Here is a 20,109-nt window from a genome sequence, read left to right on the forward strand (position 1 = left end):
CTCTTTGCCTTGCCCTAGAGCAGTGGTTCTCAACTCCTGTCCTCAGGACCCCCTAACAGGCCAGATTTTTATTACCTTGGGGAGATACAGACTAGAATACTGCAATCACTGAGCAGCAAACGATATCACCTGTCATGTTTTTCAGTTATCTTGCAAACCTGGCCTGTTAGTGGGCCCTGAGGACAGGAGTTGAGAACCACTGCTCTAGAGGACTAATCCTGAAAATACTGTGACATGCCACCCATCCTAGAGTGAAGATTCAAACTCCTCATTTTATTTTTGTTTCTTATAGAAGAGTAAAACCTCCTCAAGCAGGAACTCAGTGCAGAAGCTTCATAGGCTGCAGTCAAGAACTGTCACCTCCAGTGGCACACAACTTACAACCAATCCACCTTTTTCAATTTACATGTATAATAAAAATATAATATTGGTTTCACCAGATTGCAGCTTTGTGTATTTAATGGGTTTTGGGAGTAGTTGAAAAACCTGCTTTTCTGTGAAAGATCATTGGGTATGGCCTCTGTCCTTAATAAGTAATTTAAAATTTAACCTTTAGTAGAACATCTTATTATCTGAGAAACATTGGCCATTTTATTCAATGTATGCAAGAATTCAATCTTTAGGTACTCTAGAAAAGAGTAACATCACTGATAGGCCTTTTGCAGTAGCAGAAACCTTTGCTAACAGCAGGCTGCCATTGCCAGGTGCTGAATTTATGGGTTTGATATCGAGTAACTGGTTTGAAAGAAGAATGCAGCAAGCTTAAAGCCCAATTTCTTGATTTACATCCCCCCCCCCAAAATTCTCCACAATAATTTTTTTTTAAGCCCATGTATATAACAGTGGCGGCTGGTGCTCCACTTTGGGGGGAGCACCAGCGGCCCACCAGCCCTGCAATTACCCCATCTAGATTGTGTGCAGCTTTGGATCACTCCTGGGTCTCCTCCTCGTCCGCTTTAAAGGCTTCCCAGTGGCTTCCCCTGCGTCTCCTCCCCCTTGGTGGCCAATAAAGTTGTTTCTTCTCTCTGCTGATGTGGTCTCAGGACCAGTGCTCTGCTTGGCCGGGAGGAGAATCAGGAAGGCAATATTGAATATTAATTCGCTATTGTGACACAAGTGGGCGCTGCTCCTTTTTGAAAATTTGAAAAAAAAAAAACCCATTGGAATCCATGCATCTGGTCCCCTAGATTAGGGGCCGGACGCATTGATGGGGGGGGGGGGGGGGGCGACGTCCCTGTGCCCCATATGAACGGGCCACAACTGATATAAAACATACATTTCTGGTGGGGTTATATTACAGATCTCTCCTCCAGTTGCGGGAATAGGCAGTCCTTACTCCTAAACAGCATAGCGCTCACATATATTTAAGTGATCTGTCATTCTGTCCAAGATCACTGGGAGCCCGGACGAGCATGACGATGTGCCCAGGGGGTGTGTCCATGACACCCTGGGATCACAGGTAGTGGGTTAAATAATGCTGGATGTCATTCAAACTCTAAAGGCCCGTACACACGATAGGAATTTCCGATCTGAAATGTTGAATGTGAGGTTTTTGGCGGACAATCCGACCGTGTGTATGCTCCATCAGACAATTGTTGTCGGACTTTCTGCCAATAAATGTTGGCTAGCAGGTTCTCAAATTTTCTGCTAACAAATTTGTATTGTTGGACTTTCTGAACATGTGTATACAAGTCCGTCGGACAAAAGTCCAAAGTACAAACACGCATGCTCAGAAGCAGAAGCAGTCCATCTTGTAAACTTGCGTTCGTAATGGAGAGTTAACATTCATGATGCGGCAAATTATGAAATGTCCAAATGCAGCGCACAATTCTCTTCTTCTTTAATGTGATAATAATGAAGCTGCTTTGCTGGTGATACTGATGGAGTTATTGAAAACTAATTTTCAAAGGATTTTTTTTCTCTAGTGATATCAAGAATAATATTATGTTTTTTTTTGTTTTTTTTATTTGTGCAAGTTACCACAACACCATTATCTCCTAGTTCAGTGATGGCGAACCTTGGCACCCCAGATGTTTGAGGAACTACATTTGCCATGATGACTCTACAGTGTAGTTGAGCATCATGGGAAATGTAGTTCCAAAACATCTGGGGTGTCAAGGTTCGCCATCACTGCCTTCATTTATAAGATCAAAGATACAACTATGTTGGTGTCCCTTGTCAATTTTCCATTGTATTTTTTAAAATGTAACTTCAAACTGTCATTTGAAGTAAAACACATAGCCAAGTATTATTCTGGGCAATTTTTTTATTGTGTGTTTAAAAAAAAAATTTGACATGCTATCTGCCAATAGAACGTAACCAAAAACTGCATTCTATGCATCCAAAAATATAGAAAAAATCTAATTATTATTCAACCAAAAAAATAATGTCAAAGCAATAACTCCAAGGCCAGTAATAAATAATACGTTATCTCCTCCGATTCCGCAACATGGCTGGTTGACAAACGGCCGCTCAGAAATGAACTGAAAAGTGCTAAATGAAAAACGCAAACAGAAAAGTGCGAATCAACACTCGCCAAACTTCTACTAACATGAAATTAGCAGAAGGAGCCCAAAGGGTGGTGCTAAAGAGCTGAAAAAACACTATGTATGCCACTATATACAGAATTTGTGTGGCCGTGTGTATGCAAGACAAGTTTGAGCCAACGCCCTTCGACCAAAATTCCACGGTTTTGTTGGCCAACAATCTGATTGTGTGTATGAGGCTTTAGAGGACCAGCACTGGTTCACAAAATGATGGGCTGCCAGGCAGAGGGAGGGGGTTTCAGTACTGGAGAGGAGGTGATTATTGCAGCCAGACCTGCTGCATTTTGAAGTTGTCCTCAAGTTTAGCAACAGATTTTTAATTAAAAAAAAACTACTGACATTAATGCCACGTACACACAATTGGAATTATGGTCGGAAAAAGATCTGATGGTTTTCCAGATGGAATTCCGCTCAAGCTGTTTTGCCCCAACATGGTCACATCAAATTCTGACCGTCAAGAACGTGGTGACGAACAACACGTACGACGGGACTAGAAAAAGGAAGTTCAATACCCAGTAGCCAATAGCTTCCATCTTGTAGTTGAATCTGAGCACGCGTGAGTTTTTGCGTGTCGGATCTGCATACACACGATCGGAATTTCCGATAGAAGGTTTTCCATCGGGAAGATTGAGAACACACTCTCAAATTTTTGCTGGCAGGAATTCGGCCCGCTAAATTCTGATGGAGCATACACACGGTCGCATTTTCTGATGAAAAGCTCTCATCGGTCTTTTGCTGGCCGAAATTCTAAAAAGTAATACAAGAGCTTTAAAACAATCCATCAATAACCACCATGGTTGCATTTAGCTGTGACTAGCTTAGCCAGCAGTAAAGCCTACATTTTTCCCTCTGTACCAGTTTCCTTTAACTAATTTGTGGTGAACTAATAGACTGAATAATCAAACCCCAAACCAACTAGCCTAATCTGTATGCATTGGGCACATGTTAATGCAAAATGCTGAGTCAGCTTGAACATTTAATGTTAAAAAAACACGCAGTCCACTTGTAGGATCAAGGGAGCCATGGAGCTATAATAATGAGGACATAGCAATGGCTTAATTAAGCTTTGGAAGGTAGTTCACTGTCATTGTGCAAGCCTCAGTTACAGCTACAATGTTCAGTTTGACACAAGGGAACGTTGATCATGGCATTCATTTACTTTTGCTACACATTATCTACTTGTCTACTAAAGTGTGTTTTTAAATTTCCTTGTACCCAAGCTTGCAGATGCAATTTTTTTTTACCATTTTGTTCATATACTGTAAATGTGAACTGGCACTTTAAGGCTACTTTCACACTGTAGCCATGGGCGCGTTAGCACTAAATCGACACTCTTTTTAACAGTGCTTTAGCGCTTTTTTAAGTGCCGCTTTTCGGCTGCTAGCAGGGAGCTTTGAACCGCCCACTAGTGGCCAAAGAAGGGGTTAAAACCGCCCATGTTGCGGTGCTTCTGAAGCGATTTCCAGGCACTTCCGAAGCGCTGCCTATTAATTGCAATGGGCAGGGGCATTTTGGGAGCACAGCGCTCCCAAACCGCCCCAAAGATGCTGCTTGCAGGGCTTTTTCTAATGTCTGGCAAGCGCACCGCCCCAGCGTGAAAGCACTCGGGCTTTCACATTCGGGCAGCATGAGAGGTGGTTTTCAGGCTCTTTACAGGTGCTATTGCTAGCGCTTAAATGCCTGAAAACCTTCAGCGTGAAAAGGGTCTTAGGCTGCTTTCACACTGGGGCGGGAGCGGCGTCGGCGGTAAAGTGCCGCTATTTTTAGCGGGGCTTTACCGTCGTTTTAGCGGCGGTCTGCGGGCGCTAGCGGGGTGGTTTTAACCCCTGCTAGCGGCCGAAAAAGGGTTAAACCCGCCCGCAAAGCGCCGCTGCAGCGGCGCTTTGCCGGCGGTATTGCCGCGGTGTCCCATTGATTTCAATGGGTAGGAGCGGTTTAGGAGTGGTGAATACACCGCTCCTTCACCGCTGCAAAGATGCGGCTAGCAGGACTTTTTTCACCGTCCTGCCAGCGCATCGCTCCAGTGTGAAAGCCCTCCGGCTTTCACACTGGAGTGAAAGGGGCCGGTTTTTTTCAGGCGCTACACAGGCGCTATTTTTAGCGCTGTAACGCCTGAATACCGCCCCAGTGTGAAAGCAGCCTTAGGGACTGTAAACATGACGCCCCTGATAACTTCATGAAGATAATCTGCCATTTGCCCAATGCTTCCACATAAGAGGCTGCCAGCCCCCTTGTATATCGCAATAAAATTAACTGAAAAAAATTAAAAACATATAAAAATATTATTATAATTTACAACTTGAGAACAAAAATATATTTTAAAAGCAACCTTGTTGCCCTGCTCACACATGTGAATTTGAATACAATTAGGTATCACTGCAAAAACGGGATTAAGAGCATTAATTCTAGGTCCAGTGGTGGCTGGTGCTCCAGCCATTGGGTGGCAAACAAACCCCCCCACCCCTGTGGGTGGTACTCACGTGGTTGGGTTCCGGTGTTCGCGGTGATGTAGAACAAGATCGTTACCTCAGATGAGGACGGCCTCCTCCGGATCTACACGTACATCCTCCCCTGGTACCAGACAATACGGTTGGTTCTCCTCTCGGGCAATCGGGTCTCAGGACCTGCTTTCTGATTGGCCAGGAGGAGAAGCAAGAAGACAATGGCGAACATTAAATTCGCTATTGTCACACAACTGGGTGGGCTCAGGGAGCAGTGCTCTATGCCACAAGACCATCCTTTTTGAAGCCAATTAGAGCCTCAGGCTCTAATCATGTGCTTCCCAAAAAAACAAACCCATAGAAATCCATGCGTCCGGTGCCCCACATGTAGAATAGGGGCCGGATGCATGGATGGGGGGGGGGGGGCGCCCCTAATGGAGTGGCCGCCACTGTCTAGGTCAGTGTTTCTCAACTCCAGTCCTCAAGGGAAATCCTGAAAACATGACCTGTTGGGGCACCTTGATGACTGGAGTTGAGAAACACTGGTCTAGGTCTATCATTCACTGCTAACTCTAAACTGATAACCTGTAAAGGCTATTAAGGTGTTGGTTATGGACAATTTTGGGTACTGTAGCTTTTTACCATTCCATGGGCAAATTTAAGCCTTGACATGTTTACAGTATATAATTGTTGAAGGCTATCAATAATTTTCTAGGAAAAAAATGCAGGTTTTAACTTGTCTAATGAAAAAAGTTTCTTTCTTTTCTAGCGGCAGACTTAGCAGTAAAACCCATTAAAAATTGTTATGCCGCGTACACACGATCTGACTTTCCGGTGGACCAGAGTCCGTCGGACAATTCTTTCGTGTGTAGGCTCCAGCAGACTTTTTCTTCCCAAAAGTCCGACAGACCTAGAAATAAAACTGGCTTCAAATCTTTCCGACGGACTTGAGTCTGGTAGAAAAATCCGGTCGTCTGTGTGTTAGTCCAACGGACTAAAACCGACGCTAGGGCAGCTACTGGCTACTGGCTATGAACTTCCTTATTCTACGTCATCATGTTCGAATCCGTCTGACTTTTGGAGTGATCGCGTGTGGCCATTTGAAAGTCCGGCGTACCTCTGCTGCAAAGTCCGTCGGATTGTCCGCCAGACCAAGTCCGTTGAAAAGTCCGGTCGTGTGTACACAGCATAACTCTACCAAATCTAACACCCATAAATGATTTTGAAAGTATTTATGAAATGAATGTTTTTATCCAGCTGTATTTACTAGGGCAACTTTTAACATCCAAGTGAAAGATATAACACCAATATGTCAGAAAAAAAAATTCAAAAACAGAAACACTGAGTTGGAAAAAAGGATCACCCCCTTATGTCAGTATTTTGTTGGACCATATTTTGCTTTAAGTACAGTCTTTAGTCTGTTGGGATATGTCTCTACTAACTGTGCTTATCTAGAGTTTGCAATATTTGCCCACTCTTCTTTGCAGAACTGCTCAAGTTCAGTTAAATTTGATGGTGACCGTTTGTGGACTGCAGTCTTCAAGTCAGTCCACAGATTTTCAATGGGGTTTTAGTCTGGGCTCTGACTAGGCCATGCAAGGACATTCACCTTTTTCTCCTTTAACCACTGTGCGGTCATTGTAGCTGTGTGTTTTGGGTCATTGTCATGATGGAAGGGAAACCTTCTTCCCATTGACAACATTCTAGCAGAGGGGAGCAGATTTTCCACAAGAATTTGATGGTATTTTGCCCTATCCATTTATCTTTTATCCTGACAAGTGCTCCAGTCCCTGCTGCAGAGAAACATAACAGGATATTTCCACCTCCCATAACACTGATATTATCACTTTCATGCTTTACTTGAGAAATTATGTTATTTCGATGGTGAGCTGTATTGGATTTCTGCCAGACATATCATTTGGTGTTGAGGCCAAATAATTACATTTTGGTCTCACCTGACCACCTTAACCTCTTCTCTACCACATTATAGCCAGAAAGACAGCTACAGCATGGACCTAAATTGGCGGAAGGGCGTGCATGTATGTCCTCCTGAGCATGCGCCGGTTGCACTCGACCTGCGAGGTGCAATGAGATCCAATCCAGGGCCCCTTAACATGTGATCAGCTGTCAGCCAATGACAGCTGATCACGCGATATAATCAGAAGATCGTATTTGGCTTTTTTTCCCTTATGCTGACAGTGTGAGGAGAAAAAAAAAGCAGATTACCGGCTTCTGTCAGAGGGACATCAGTCCCACACACGGACACCCACTGCTACTAAGCAGTGCCCATCAGTGTCATCTTCCAGTGTCCACCAATGCCACCTACTAGTGCATATCAGTGCCGCCTATCAGTGCACACAAGTGCCCATTAGTACCACTTATCAATACCCACCAATGCCACCAAACAGTGCCTATCGGTGCCTTATCATCAGTTCCACCTATCAGTGCTGCCTATCAGAGTCACTTACCAGTGCCACCTATCAGTGAATTTCAGTGCCACCCATCAGTACCCATCAGTGCCACCAACCAGTGCCACCTGCCAGTTTTCATCAGTGTCACCTATCAGTGCCCACCAGTGTCCCGCCTCATCAGTGCCCATCAATGCAGCCTCATCAGCGTAGATCAATGAAGGAGAAAAATAGCCTGTTTGCAAACTTTTATAACAAACTATGAAACTATTTTTTTCTTTTCAAAATTTTCGATCTTTTTTCATTTTTTTAGCAAAAAAATACCACCAAAAGAAAGCTCTATTTGTGTGAAGAAAATGATAAAAAATGTCATATGGGTACAGTGTTGCTTGACTGCACAATTGTCAAAGAGTGACAGCTCTGAAAGCTGAAAATCGGCCTGGGCAGGAAGGGGGTTTAAGTGACCAGTAAGAAAGTGATTAAATGCAGGTTGAAGATTCTGAGGCCACAAGGAAAAAGGTAATATGGTCAGATAAGACTAAAATTTTATTATTTGGCCTCATAACCAAACAAACCGTCCGGTGGAAATCCAATACAGACAGTGTCTGTCTTCATTTCAGCCTGTAAAGCAACAAAATGTGATTATTTTAAAGGGGGGGGGGGGGGTTCTTTTCTTTATTGTTCCACATGCATAGAACTAAACCAGGGAGCTCATAAATTGTATTTTTTCCCCAATGGGGCCAATGACCATTTCTGTTTTAAATGTATTTCTCTGCCTCAGTTCAGTGCAGGGATGAGACGTACACCACAAGTTCAGGAGACATTACAAGCCCAGGCTTTCCGGATATCTACCCCAAACTCACCAACTGCAAGTACACCATCCAGGCAGAAGAGGGTTTCTCCATTCTTCTGAGGTTCGTGCACTTTGACATTGAGTCACATCCAGATGCCTTGTGTCCCTATGATCGGCTCCAGGTGAGGAATTGCTGTCAATGGATAATCTCTCGAATAGGCTGTAATAAGGTTATTAGAGTTCCTCTATATGGCCAAAGTGCATGGTCTTCCCCTGTGTTCATGTGTTTCCAAAGAATAGTACTCTTAATGCTACATATACACATGGACATTTTTGACAATTGTGGGCTTCTAACCTTGTGGCAACAGTTTGGGGAAGACCCTTTTGTGTTCCAGCATGACTGTGCCCCCTTTGTACAAAGGCAACTCTATAAAGACTACTGTGTGGAGGAACTTTAGTGGCCACCACAGAGCCATGGCTTCATCCCTACTGGACACTTTTGGGATGAATTGGAAAGACAATTGTGATCCAGATCTTCTGGAACAACATCAGTACCTGACAATGTCCCACAGACACACTCAAGCATTTGGTGTACAGTCATCCAAGAATAGTGGAGACTTTACCTGAGATCAACATGAAACTATTCCAAAGAAAAGTTCACAGAGGATACCAAACCTTACATTTGTCAACCTGGGTTATACAAAAACATAGACATCTTTTTAAAGACTGGTCTACCAATTTCATAGTGCATGTCTGTACCCCATATAGCTGCCTAAATATCCTGCATTTGTTCATTTATGGATCTGTGTCCTTTACCCATATGCCCCATACACATGGTCGTATTTTCCAATGGAAAATGTGCGATCGGATCATGTTGGAAAATCCGACCGTGTGTGGGCTCCATCTGACTTTTTCCATCGGATTTTCTGACGCAGGATCTAAAATTTTCTGACGACAAAATCCGATCGCATAAATTCCGATTTTGTGTAGACAATTCCGACGGACAAAGTACCACTCAGAATAAACAAAGATGAAAGCTATTGGCTACTGGCCCGACGTACGTGTTTGGCGTCACCTCGTTCAGAATGATTGTAGATTCCGACAACTTTATGTGGCCATGTGTATGCAAGACAAATTTGGGCCAAATCCATCTGAAAAAATCCGACGGATTTTGTGGACAGAATGTCCGACCGTGTGTATGGGGAATAACACAAACTTTTTCCTGGCAGAAAATTTACCATAACATTTTCAAAGTAAATTTCCTGTACAATATCCACAGCTAATTTATCAACCACTACAGTGTGATTCTGTTTTGGGTTGTTCTTGATTTTATCTGGAAATAAAATGTCTAGCGAAGGCAGAAAAAAATTGCTTTCACAGCTCTTGTGTTTAACTTAAAATGAAATGAAAATGCCAGAAAACTCTTAAAGATTTATCTTGGCCAACGTGTGCTTAAATGTTTCTGCTTTTTAGAGCTGAGCCAGATCTATAGATACTGCTGATATGGCTTCACTTTCATAAGCGCACAAAAATCCATTTGATAACTATGACACTTCAGTTATTTGATACGGTATTCCCTAGGGGACTTGTGTAATTTTCCAGTTTGTGCACTGTTTAATCTTCATTTTCGACCTGACAGAAGCTGTCCAGTGAAAGCCAAGAACATTTTACACTCCTCCCCATGCAAAATGAATGTGACCACAGTACATGAAACCCAGGCATATTGGACCACGTGCCATGGCATCTAAAAGGGGGGAGAGTACTTGTTACACTTAGAAACCAGATTATGCTTTCTGTTCTCTAATACTGCCCTGCAAACATGAAATAAGCATCTTGTTAGGGTGGGTCTATTTCTGCTAGTGTCCGAAATCTGGCACTGTGGTTTAAAGCAACCAGATTTCATGTTTAACTTTTCTAGGCAAGCTAAAGACTACAACCCCCAACTAGCTGGTACATTTTAATAATTAGCCCCACTATACTTCATTTAGCAACAATACTGAAAGCACAGTCTGATTGGCCAAGAGCAACCTCCTTTTCCAATATTTGGTCATGGTTCTCTGCATTTGTTGAGTACACCATACAAAATTTTCAATCATTAGTAACCAGTTATTTTAGGAACACATTATAATTATACAGGATTTATATTGTGCCAACAGTTTGCTCAGGACTTTACAATATAAAGGATACAATACAGCAACAATACAATTCAATACAAGAGGGTTCGGAGGGCCCTGCTCCTGGGAACTTACAATCTATTAGGGAGGAGCTGGTGGAACAAAAGCTGTGAGGGATAATCTAATGGGGGAAGAGAATATTTGGTTATTAGCAGAAGACATGATAGGCTTGCCTGAAGAGATGAGTTTTCAGGGATCGCCTAAAAGTGGACAGAGTAGGAGACAGTTGGACAGATAGGGGTAAAGAGTTCCAGAGGATGGGAAGGGCTCTGGAGAAGTCATGGAGATGAGCATAGGAGGAGGCGGAGGAGACAAGGGAGCTAGAGAGCTGGAGGTTCTGGGAGGAGCAGAGAGGATAGTTTGGGTGATATTTGGAGACAAGATTGGTGATGTAAATGGCATTGTAATGTAATTATTCATGTTTTGAAATGTATTTGTTGGGCAATGGGAAGCCAATAGAGGGATTGGCAGAGAAGGGTGGTGGACACTGAACGGTTGGTAAGGTGGATGAGTCTGGCGGCAGCAGTCATGATAGACTGAAGAGGGTATAATCTGCGCAGAGGTAGGCCAATGAGCAGGGAATTACTTAAGTCAAGGCGAGAGATAACAAGGGAGTGAATATTGTGAGCTCAGTTTTAGAAAGATTGAGTTTGAGGAAGTGGTGTGACATCCAACCAACACATTATGTTGACTGTATCTTTGCACAATAGGTATTCCAAACTTCATCCATCAAACTATTTCTGCCCAGTCATGCACACAACAATCACAAATTAGGCATGTGCGTACTGAATATTCACCACAGCAGCATAAGGTAACAGTCCTAAAATTCTTATTAAGATAAACTATGGTAGGCATGGAAGGCAGAAAAAGAAGCACAGCTTAGATCTGCTTCATGGCATCCTTGGACACCCAAAGCCCCAAAAAGCTCCTTAATACGTAAAGCTGACCAAGTTTTCAAGTGAGTGGCACCAGCCCCAACTCTTCTCTAAGGCTGCAAACAATTGACCAAGGCACTGGACCATGAATTCTAAAAATGTATTTATTAAAGCGGAGGTCCACCCTAAAGTGGACCTTCCGGTCATCGGAACCCTTCCCCCCTCCGGCGCCACAATTGGCACCTTTCAGGGGGGAGGGGGTGCAGGTACCTGTACAGTACAGGTATCTGCACCCACTTCCGGGATAGCTCTCTGCGGAAAGGGGCGTAGATTACACCCCTTTCCGAAAGTCCCCCGCTGCCTGCTGGGAAACACACAGTTCCCAGAGGCAGCGGGTCCATCCTTATTGCGCAGCGCGACTCGCGCATGCGCAGTAGGGAACCCGGGAAATGAAGCCGAAAGGCTCCACTTCCCGATTCCCATACCCAAGATGGCGGCGGCAGCACCCGAGAGACGATCGAGAGATCGGCTTTGGGTGCCGACATCGCGGGCGCGCTGGACAGGTAAGTGTCACTATTTTAAAAGTCAGCAGCTGCAGTATTTGTAGCTGCTGGCTTTAAAAAAAAAAAAATGCAGACTCCCGCTTTAAGCATTAGCTAAAACTTACATAGATGTCTTTGAACACAGTGGAGTAGCTGAGGGGGAATCCAGAGACTGTAGCAGCACAGATCAGGGGGAGACAGCAGGCTGGGTGGTGGTGAGCCCAAGCAGGAAGCATGCAGGCAAGCCGTCTGACAACCAGTATGGGATGTGATTATCCCCGCACTGAGGAGCCTGGTTCAAGGCAAAGATGAATGTAGAAGCCCAAAGATGATGCCCAAAAAAGAGCTGCGCAGCAGTGCGAGATCTCGATGACCAACACACATGGATAAGAAGCTGAAAGCCAGGAGTGAAAACCACCACATCAAGCTACAGCTGCAGGGCATCCTCACACACACTGTGCAGTTCTGTGTAGACCTTTTGGAAGGGATAGCAGTGAGTAGGCGTTTTAGGGTCCCCCCCCCCTACCTCTTTTAATGTCATACCTTCTCTAAGGCTGCTCATTACCATAATGGGCCAATAGAAAGGTACATTTAGTGGGAAGGGGCAAAATGCCATATGAGGGATCCAAGGCAGTCTACAGACACATAGAAGTGCCCTTTAGTTGGTCTAAGTGATGGCTATTTTTTTTTTTTTTTTTTGGTAATACTAAACCCCAACCATACTTACATGTGATGAGTTGGTGCTTTCATTTTGTGTTCTATGTATGTTGTGTCTCAATAAAATATTGTCCATGGAGGTGAATTGTTTTTTCCTTATATAGATTTCTGCTAGACCCCAACTACTGTAAGTGTTTATTTAAAGAAGAACTATCATTATATAATTAAATTTGTTGTCCTCTGTGGGATAAAGTACACATACTACTCTGTCTCATGTTGTTTGGTGTTTCCTAACCCTCACTATTAGGTCAGAACTGTACCCCCTATCCTCGTGCCGTGGCAGATCCGACAACAGCTAGGAGGGAGATGGCTAATTTAAAATGACAGCTTGTCTTGGCTCAGAAGCTAACAAATATCCTCTTCCTATGCATTTCTCTCACTGCTGTTTGTCTCGGTCAAGTGCTCAGAGCCGAGATAAGCTGCAGCCGTCTCCTTCTTAGGTGTTGTCAGATCTGCAACTGCAGGAGAGCAGGGGGTAAAGTTCAGCGGGCATAAAGGTAAACCCAGTATAATTACTTTAGCATAGTCACAATGTTTACTGCACAGCATAACATTTAATTCATTGATTTTACAGATTACAGCCAAAGGGAAAGAAATCGCTGTACTGTGTGGAGAGACACTACCACCAGAGATCGACACAAGGAGTAATAAAGTGGATATTGTGTTCACAACAGATGGATCAGGACATCACACGGGCTGGAACCTTCAGTACACAGTAAAGGGTGAGAATGCTGATTAATGGTTTAAAAATAACATATACCAAAAAGTATTCACTTAACACGGAGTGTAATGTGGACTGAATATCTAGTTCCTCCCCCAATCTCCACACTGCACAGACTTGGGGTCCATTTATAAATGTTTCCACCCAAGATACACACAACTTTTATCCAAAATGCATACATTTTTCAACTGGATTCAAATGGGAAAATGTTTTGGGTGAAACAATTTAAACCCCTTGGCCTCAGTTATCATTCCCAGTTGATTCAGACCTATCCTATGCTTACCTACAGTCTCCAGATCCGAAGAATGTTCTTAAGCGCCATACACACTATCAGATTTTCTACAGATTTTTTCCTTCAGATTTACCAAAACCATATAATAAATGGTCGAAATTGCACATCTGTAGTGCAATAACGACTTCAATACAGGGCATTTTCACCCCCTTTCTGCCCAGGCCAATTTCCAGTTTTCAGCGCTGTTGCATTTTGAATGACAATTGCGCAGTTATGCAACACTGTACCCAGAGGTCAAACTTTAGGAGTTTCAGTGTGTATGCCAGTGATTCTCAACCAGGGTTCTGTGGAACCCTAGGGTTCCTCCAGAGGTTGCTAGGGGTTCCTTCAGCATTGGGCCATTTCTGCCTCTCAGATAAGTTCCCACTGACACCATTGATCTTTTTAGCTATCTGTAAGGAGGTAATTCTTCCCAATGACCACAAGTGTAAGGACCATTCTTCCCACTGACCATCACATTAATGTATCATGAGTTGTAGATTTCTAATTTTTATCAGGGGTTCCTTGAGACTGGAGAATGATTTCAAGGGTTCCTCTGTGTTGAAAAGGTTGAGAAAGGCTGGTGTATGTAATCAGGCAGGCCCTTGCACTACATGGTTTTGGTAAATCTGAAGTGTGTATGGGACTTAAAATTTGCCATTTTCCCAGAGCCTTTCTTTTTTAAATTCAATTAGTAGCTGTAGGTCTACATGGGACAGTTGTTGCCTAAAGGCCCATACACACGATATTACTTTTTGTCAACAAACATGCAAATTAGCTGTTTTAAGGCAACATCCGACCGTGTGTACGCTCCATCAGACAAACTTTTTCGGTTTTCGGACTTTTGTTGGCTGTGCGAATGGACAAACTTTCTAGCAACAAAAGTCTGATGAGCAAAGTCTGATCGTGTGTACAGAAAACCATAGGACTTTTGTACAAAGTACAAACACACATGCTCAGAACCAATGCAAAAGATCAGACAACAATACAGAAGTTGACCAAAGGTGGCGGTAAAGAGCAGAAAAACCACGTGATTTGGTGAAAGTTGGCTGAAAAAGTCCTGCCGTGTGTATGCAATACAAGTTCACGGCCGACGCCCTTTGTACAAAAATCCACGGGAAAGTTTGTACAAAGTCCGATTGTGTGTATGAGGCTTTAGACGTTCAATAAACAAGGTCAGCTGTGCTGCTGAAATCTGGTATTGCAAGGTCGAAATTGCACATCTGTGGTGCAATAACGACTTCAATACAGGGCATTTTCACCCCCTTTCTGCCCAGGCCAATTTCCAGTTTTCAGCGCTGTTGCATTTTGAATGACAATTGCGCAGTTATGCAACACTGTACCCAAAGGAAATTTTTATCATTTTTTTCTCCCACAAATTTAGCTTTCTTTTTGTTGTATTTCATCATCTCTGCGTTTTTTATTTCTTGCGCTATCAACAAAAGAAGAATGACAAGTTTGAAAAAACAATATTTTTTACTTTTTGCTATAGTAAAGATCCCAATTAAAATTTTATGTTTTTTCCTCCGTTTTTGGCCGATTTGTATTCTTCTACATATTTTTGGTTAAAAAAATCGGAATAAGCGTATATTGCACAAAAGTTATAGCGCCTACAACAATAGGGGCATTTTATTTATTTATTTTTTACTAGTAATGGCGGCGATCTTTTATCATGACTGTGACATTGTGGCGGACACATCGGACACTTTTGACACTATTTTGGGACCATTCACATTTATACAGCGATCACTGCTATAAAAATGCACTGATTACTGTATAAATGTCACTGGCTGGGAAGGGGTTAACACTAGGGGGTGATCAAGGGGTTAAATGTGTTACCTAGGGAGTGATTCTAACTGTAGGGGGAGGGGACTCACAAGGGGAGGAGACCGATCGGTGTTCCTCTGTACTGGGAACACACACGATTGGTCTCCTCTCCCCTAAAAGGACGTGGATCTGTGTGTTTACACACACACAGATCCGCACCCTGGCTCTATTACCAGCAAACGCAGGTGCCCGGCGGACATGCGCCCCCAAGATGGCCGGGAAGCCCATGGCGTCATATGATGCCCGCCCAGGATGGGAGATCCCTCCTGCGGACGTCAATTGACTATGGGTGGGGTAGGAAGTGGTTAACGTGTTGTTGTAGAGAAGTCCATTTGTTTTGAATGGGTTGCCATGGCACCAAAATGCGCAAAAAACAGGCATGCATTTTTTTTTAAACAGCACACCACAACACACAGATTGTTCACATCTGTGAGTTGCGTTATGTTGGCAAAATACAGAATAAATGAAGCAGCAATGCATTGCACCATGTTTTAATAAGTATAACTGCAGCACCCATTTACACAAGGGTGGTCCGCTGCAGTGCATCTAACATGCATTCCATTGAACTCTAAGTATATGTAAAATAAAGCAAATTATTGTAATCATTGAAATGGAAAAAAAGCCTAACATAACTATTCTTAAAAAAGCCCCCTCCTCCGCCTCCTACGTATCCTGTATACCCTGTATAAAAAAATAAAAACATGTACTTACCTCTTTTTATTCAACTCCGGGCCAGTCATGTGATCTCACAGCTTCAGCTCCCCCGTGTCAGCAGATGCTGCAGGGGAAAGGAGGGAGCGCTGACAACAGCTGAGCCATGTGAGCCTATGGGTTACATCACAACTCTGGGAATTCACAGCCATTGTCAAGCGCCCCCTTACAAAAGGGGAAATGGAACTGCAGGATAAAGTGACCAGACCAGATGAAAGCATAAGTTCACGTTTTGATAAAAAATAATAAATACACTTTTTTTTTTTTTTTTTTTTTGCTGGTAAAAATATGTAGGCGGCACAGTGGTGTAGTGGTTGGCACTCTCACCTAGCAGTAAGAAGGGTCACTGGTTCGAATCCCAACCATGACACTACCTGCCTGGAGTTTGCATGTTCTCCCTGTGCCTGTGTGGGTTTCCTCCGGGTACTCCGATTTCCTCCCACAAACCAAAGACATGCAGGTAGGTTAATTGGCGTCTGTCCAAAATTGGCACTAGTATATGAATGGGGACCTTGGATTGTGGGTAGGGACCAATGTGAGTGTGTAAAGTACAGGCATAGGGACAATTGTAGACACTCAGGTTGGACTGGTGTCTTTATTCAACCTTACTAACTATGAAACTATTATTTTTTTGTTGCAGGAGCCTATAAAGTATTGCACCAGTGATCAGTAGTTGCACACCTGTAGCACTCATAGCGCCGCAGTAAATCATCGAGGACTACAAGCTTGTAGTTTTCCATTCACAGAACACTGAGAATGATGCCGCGTACACACGTTCGGAATTTCGGCCAGCAAAAGACCGATGAGAGCTTTTCATCGGAAAATGCGACCGTGTGTTTTTTCCATTGGAATTTAGCTGGCCGAATTCCCGCCATCAATAATTTGAGAGCATGTTCTCAATTTTCCAGATGAAAAAACTTTCTATCGGAAATTCCAATCGTGTGTATGCAATTCCGACACGCAAAAACTCACACATGCTCAGATTCAACTACGAGATGGAAGCTATTGGCTACTGGGTATTGAACTTCCTTTTTCTAGTCCCGTCGTACATACTGTATGTCACCACGTTCTTGGCGGTTGGAATTTGGTGTGACCGTGTGTAGGCAAGACAGTTTGAGCGGAATTCCGTCGGAATTCTGACGGGAAAACCATCAGAGCTTTTTACGATGAGAATTCCGATCGTGTGTACGCGGCATTAGTGTTGCGACCGGGTGTGGACAGAGCTCTGCACAGCCACATTTTTTTTTTAATTGTGACAGCTAGCAAGGGAAGAAGATCCCCCCACTAGCTGTCAAAGCGGGGGAGGGAGTAGAGGCCAGTCCTTTCATAACATGTTATATATTACCCCCGGAATATGGGTTTAACATGTAACATGTTATGAAAGGTGAAGGTAAGTACACAGGGTATACATTATAAGAAGGGTAAGGGGAAGGAATGTTTCTTATAATAGTTAGTTTTAGGCTTTTCCTCCACTTTACATCAATACATTTATTTTATTAGATACATGCAGTGTAAGTACCTGATTATGACTTATGCCACGTACACACGACCGGACTTTCCGGCAGACTAGGTCCGACGGAATCAGTCCATCGGACAATCCTATCATGTGTGGGCTGATGTGATAATTTTTTTCTTAAAAAATCTGACGGACCTAGAAATAGAACACGCTTCAAATCTGTCTGACGGATTCAATTTCTATCGGGAAAACCGTTCATCTGTATGCTGGTCCGACGGAACAAATACGACGCAAGGGAAGCTATTGGCTACTGGCTATTGAGCTTACTTTTTTAGTCCCGTCTTACGTCATCACGTTCAAAACAAATGGATATTCGAACAGACTTAGTCCGTTGGTGTGTGGCCAAGTCTGTTCGTTCAGAAAAAGTCAGTCGGAACTCCGCCGAAAGTCCGTCAGACCTAGTCTGCTGGAAAGTCCGGTCGTGTGTATGCGGCATTATGCCCCGTTCACACGATCGGACTTTACGACAACAAAACTGTGGAATTTTGTTTGAATGTTGTTGGCTCCAACTTGTCTTCCATACATACGTTCACACAAATTTTGGCCAATAATTACGAACGTAGTGACGTACAGCGAGCCAATAAAAACAAGACGTACTGTGAGCCGATAAAAAGGAAGTTCAATAGTCATGTGATATCTCCATTACAAACGTTAGTTTTAGTGCTTCCGGCTCGTCCTTGATTCCGAGCCTTGCGTGGACTTTTGTGCGATGGACTTGTGTACACGCGATCGGAAAGTCCAACAACAAAACATTTTTTTGCCGAAAATTTGAGAACCTGCTAGCCAACATTTGTTGGTGGAAAGTCCGACAACAAATGTTCGATGGAACAAATACTCGAGCCAAGAAGCTCACACCCAACATTTGTTGTCGTAAAATCCGGTCGTGTTTACTGGGCATTAGTATCAGCATCTTGCAGTTCTGTACAGCAGGGATGGACTTCTTCTTCTTTCACTGTCCAGTCACATGCTTGGGCCAGGTCCAGGATGACTCAGGCTTAGAGGAAGTGGGTTGAATGATGCTGGCCATCAGTCTAAGCCCTTGTACACGCGGTCGGAGAATCTGACGGAATGAGTCTTATCGGACCGTGTCGTCAGATAATCCGACTGTGTGTGGTATGCATAGGACTGATTCCCGTCTGAATCTCCGTCCGACCCAATTTTCCAACATGTTGGAAATATTTCCCGACCAACTGGGCCGGACGGACCTAATCCGATCATGTGTAGAGCATTTTCATCGGACCAAGTGCCACGCATGCTCAGATCAAATTCCTACATCAAAGCTATTGGCTACTAGCCTGAATGTAGTCCCATCGTAACGAAATTACGTCATCACGTTCTGAAAGATCGGATTTTTCGCCAACTTTGCCCGACCGTGTGTATGCAACAGTTTCGGACACAATCCGTCGGACTAAATCCGACGGGCAAAATCCGACGGATTTGGTTGGCAAAATCTCCGACCGTGTGTACAGGGGCTAAGGTCATCTAAAGGGGAGGAAAAAAATACTGCAGAGGAAAATTATGCAAAGTACAGATCACAACAATGTCAATCTCTAGTGCATGATACAAAGTCAACGCTATTTTTTTGTATTTATTTTATGCACGTGACCCTAGAATCATTGAATATTGTGTATGTATATATATATATATATATATATATATATATATTATAAACACCCACTTGTTGGTGTTTTTTTACAAAAAATTAAAATGTTATATCTTTATGTTTGAAGCCTGAAATGTGGCAAAAGGTTGAAAAGTTCAAGTTGGCCGAATACTTTCGCAAGGCACTGTACATATATACAGTATATGAGGAATTAAAAGTAATATTTGCTATCATAAAATTTGTCTAAAAAAATAAATGGTGAGCACATAGAAAGCCACCATTGTTTTTAATTTATTGACGCAAAACTTTGTAGATTTAATTGAAATCAACTACAAAGCGGTGAAAAGTGAAAACAGAAGCTGCACTCTACTACACCCAGCTCCATGATTTATGAGGGTTGCTGGCTGCTGTTAACACACTGGTTATATTATATTTTTCTTGGGTTGGATAAAGAGAGTTTTCACAGGCCCCGTGCAGTCCGTGTAATTCACTTAACTGGCAGGCCACGCTTCCTGGCAGCTCTGCAGCCCACTGGGCTGTAATTAATGATACATATCTGGCTCCTTTCTCTGTTAGAAATGCTCCAAGGTCAGGAGCAGACAGAGGGGCTTGTTCTAATCCAATAATTACATTTGTGTTAAGATATTCTTGTTTGTTTGAATGGGGCTGATAAGTCATCTATTCACTTCTAAAGCAATGGACAGATCTGCTTGTCACAGTGTAGCTGGTTAACTCAAGGGTAAAAAAAAAAAAAAAAAAAAAAAATCACTTTTCTTTTTCTCTTTCTCCGCGATTAGCGCTTCCATGTCCCGATCCAGTGCTGCCACCCAGAGGACATTTTACGCCTGTAAAGAAAACGTATGTTGTAAAGGATCGCTTGGCACTTACTTGCGAAAATGGATACACGATCGTAGAGGTGGGTACCTTTAGTGGTCACGTAAGCCAGGTTTCTGCCATGTCGAGT

The 20,109-nt window shown here is 43.2% G+C and overlaps 1 protein-coding gene across 3 annotated transcripts in view; it reads left to right on the forward strand.

Annotated features, from left to right (window-relative positions):
• The window catches only part of MASP2 (MBL associated serine protease 2), a 96,711-nt gene that overhangs the window by 54,225 nt on the left and 22,377 nt on the right, over positions 1–20,109 (forward strand). For 2 of the 3 annotated variants that reach the window (XM_077457979.1, XM_077457980.1), the window contains exons 5-7: positions 8,177–8,370; positions 13,071–13,218; positions 19,943–20,061. In XM_077457979.1, coding sequence (XP_077314105.1) covers positions 8,177–8,370; positions 13,071–13,218; positions 19,943–20,061 — 461 coding nt within the window. Of the gene's footprint in view, positions 1–292; positions 442–8,176; positions 8,371–13,070; positions 13,219–19,942; positions 20,062–20,109 lie in introns of those variants that run through there. The other variant, XM_077457981.1, reaches the window with a different exon arrangement.

Source organism: Lithobates pipiens, unplaced genomic scaffold (genome assembly GCF_037356315.1).
Source record: "Lithobates pipiens isolate NorthernLeopardFrog02 unplaced genomic scaffold, aLitPip1_a1.2 Scaffold_27, whole genome shotgun sequence".
In the NCBI taxonomy this organism is placed as follows: domain Eukaryota; kingdom Metazoa; phylum Chordata; class Amphibia; order Anura; family Ranidae; genus Lithobates; species Lithobates pipiens.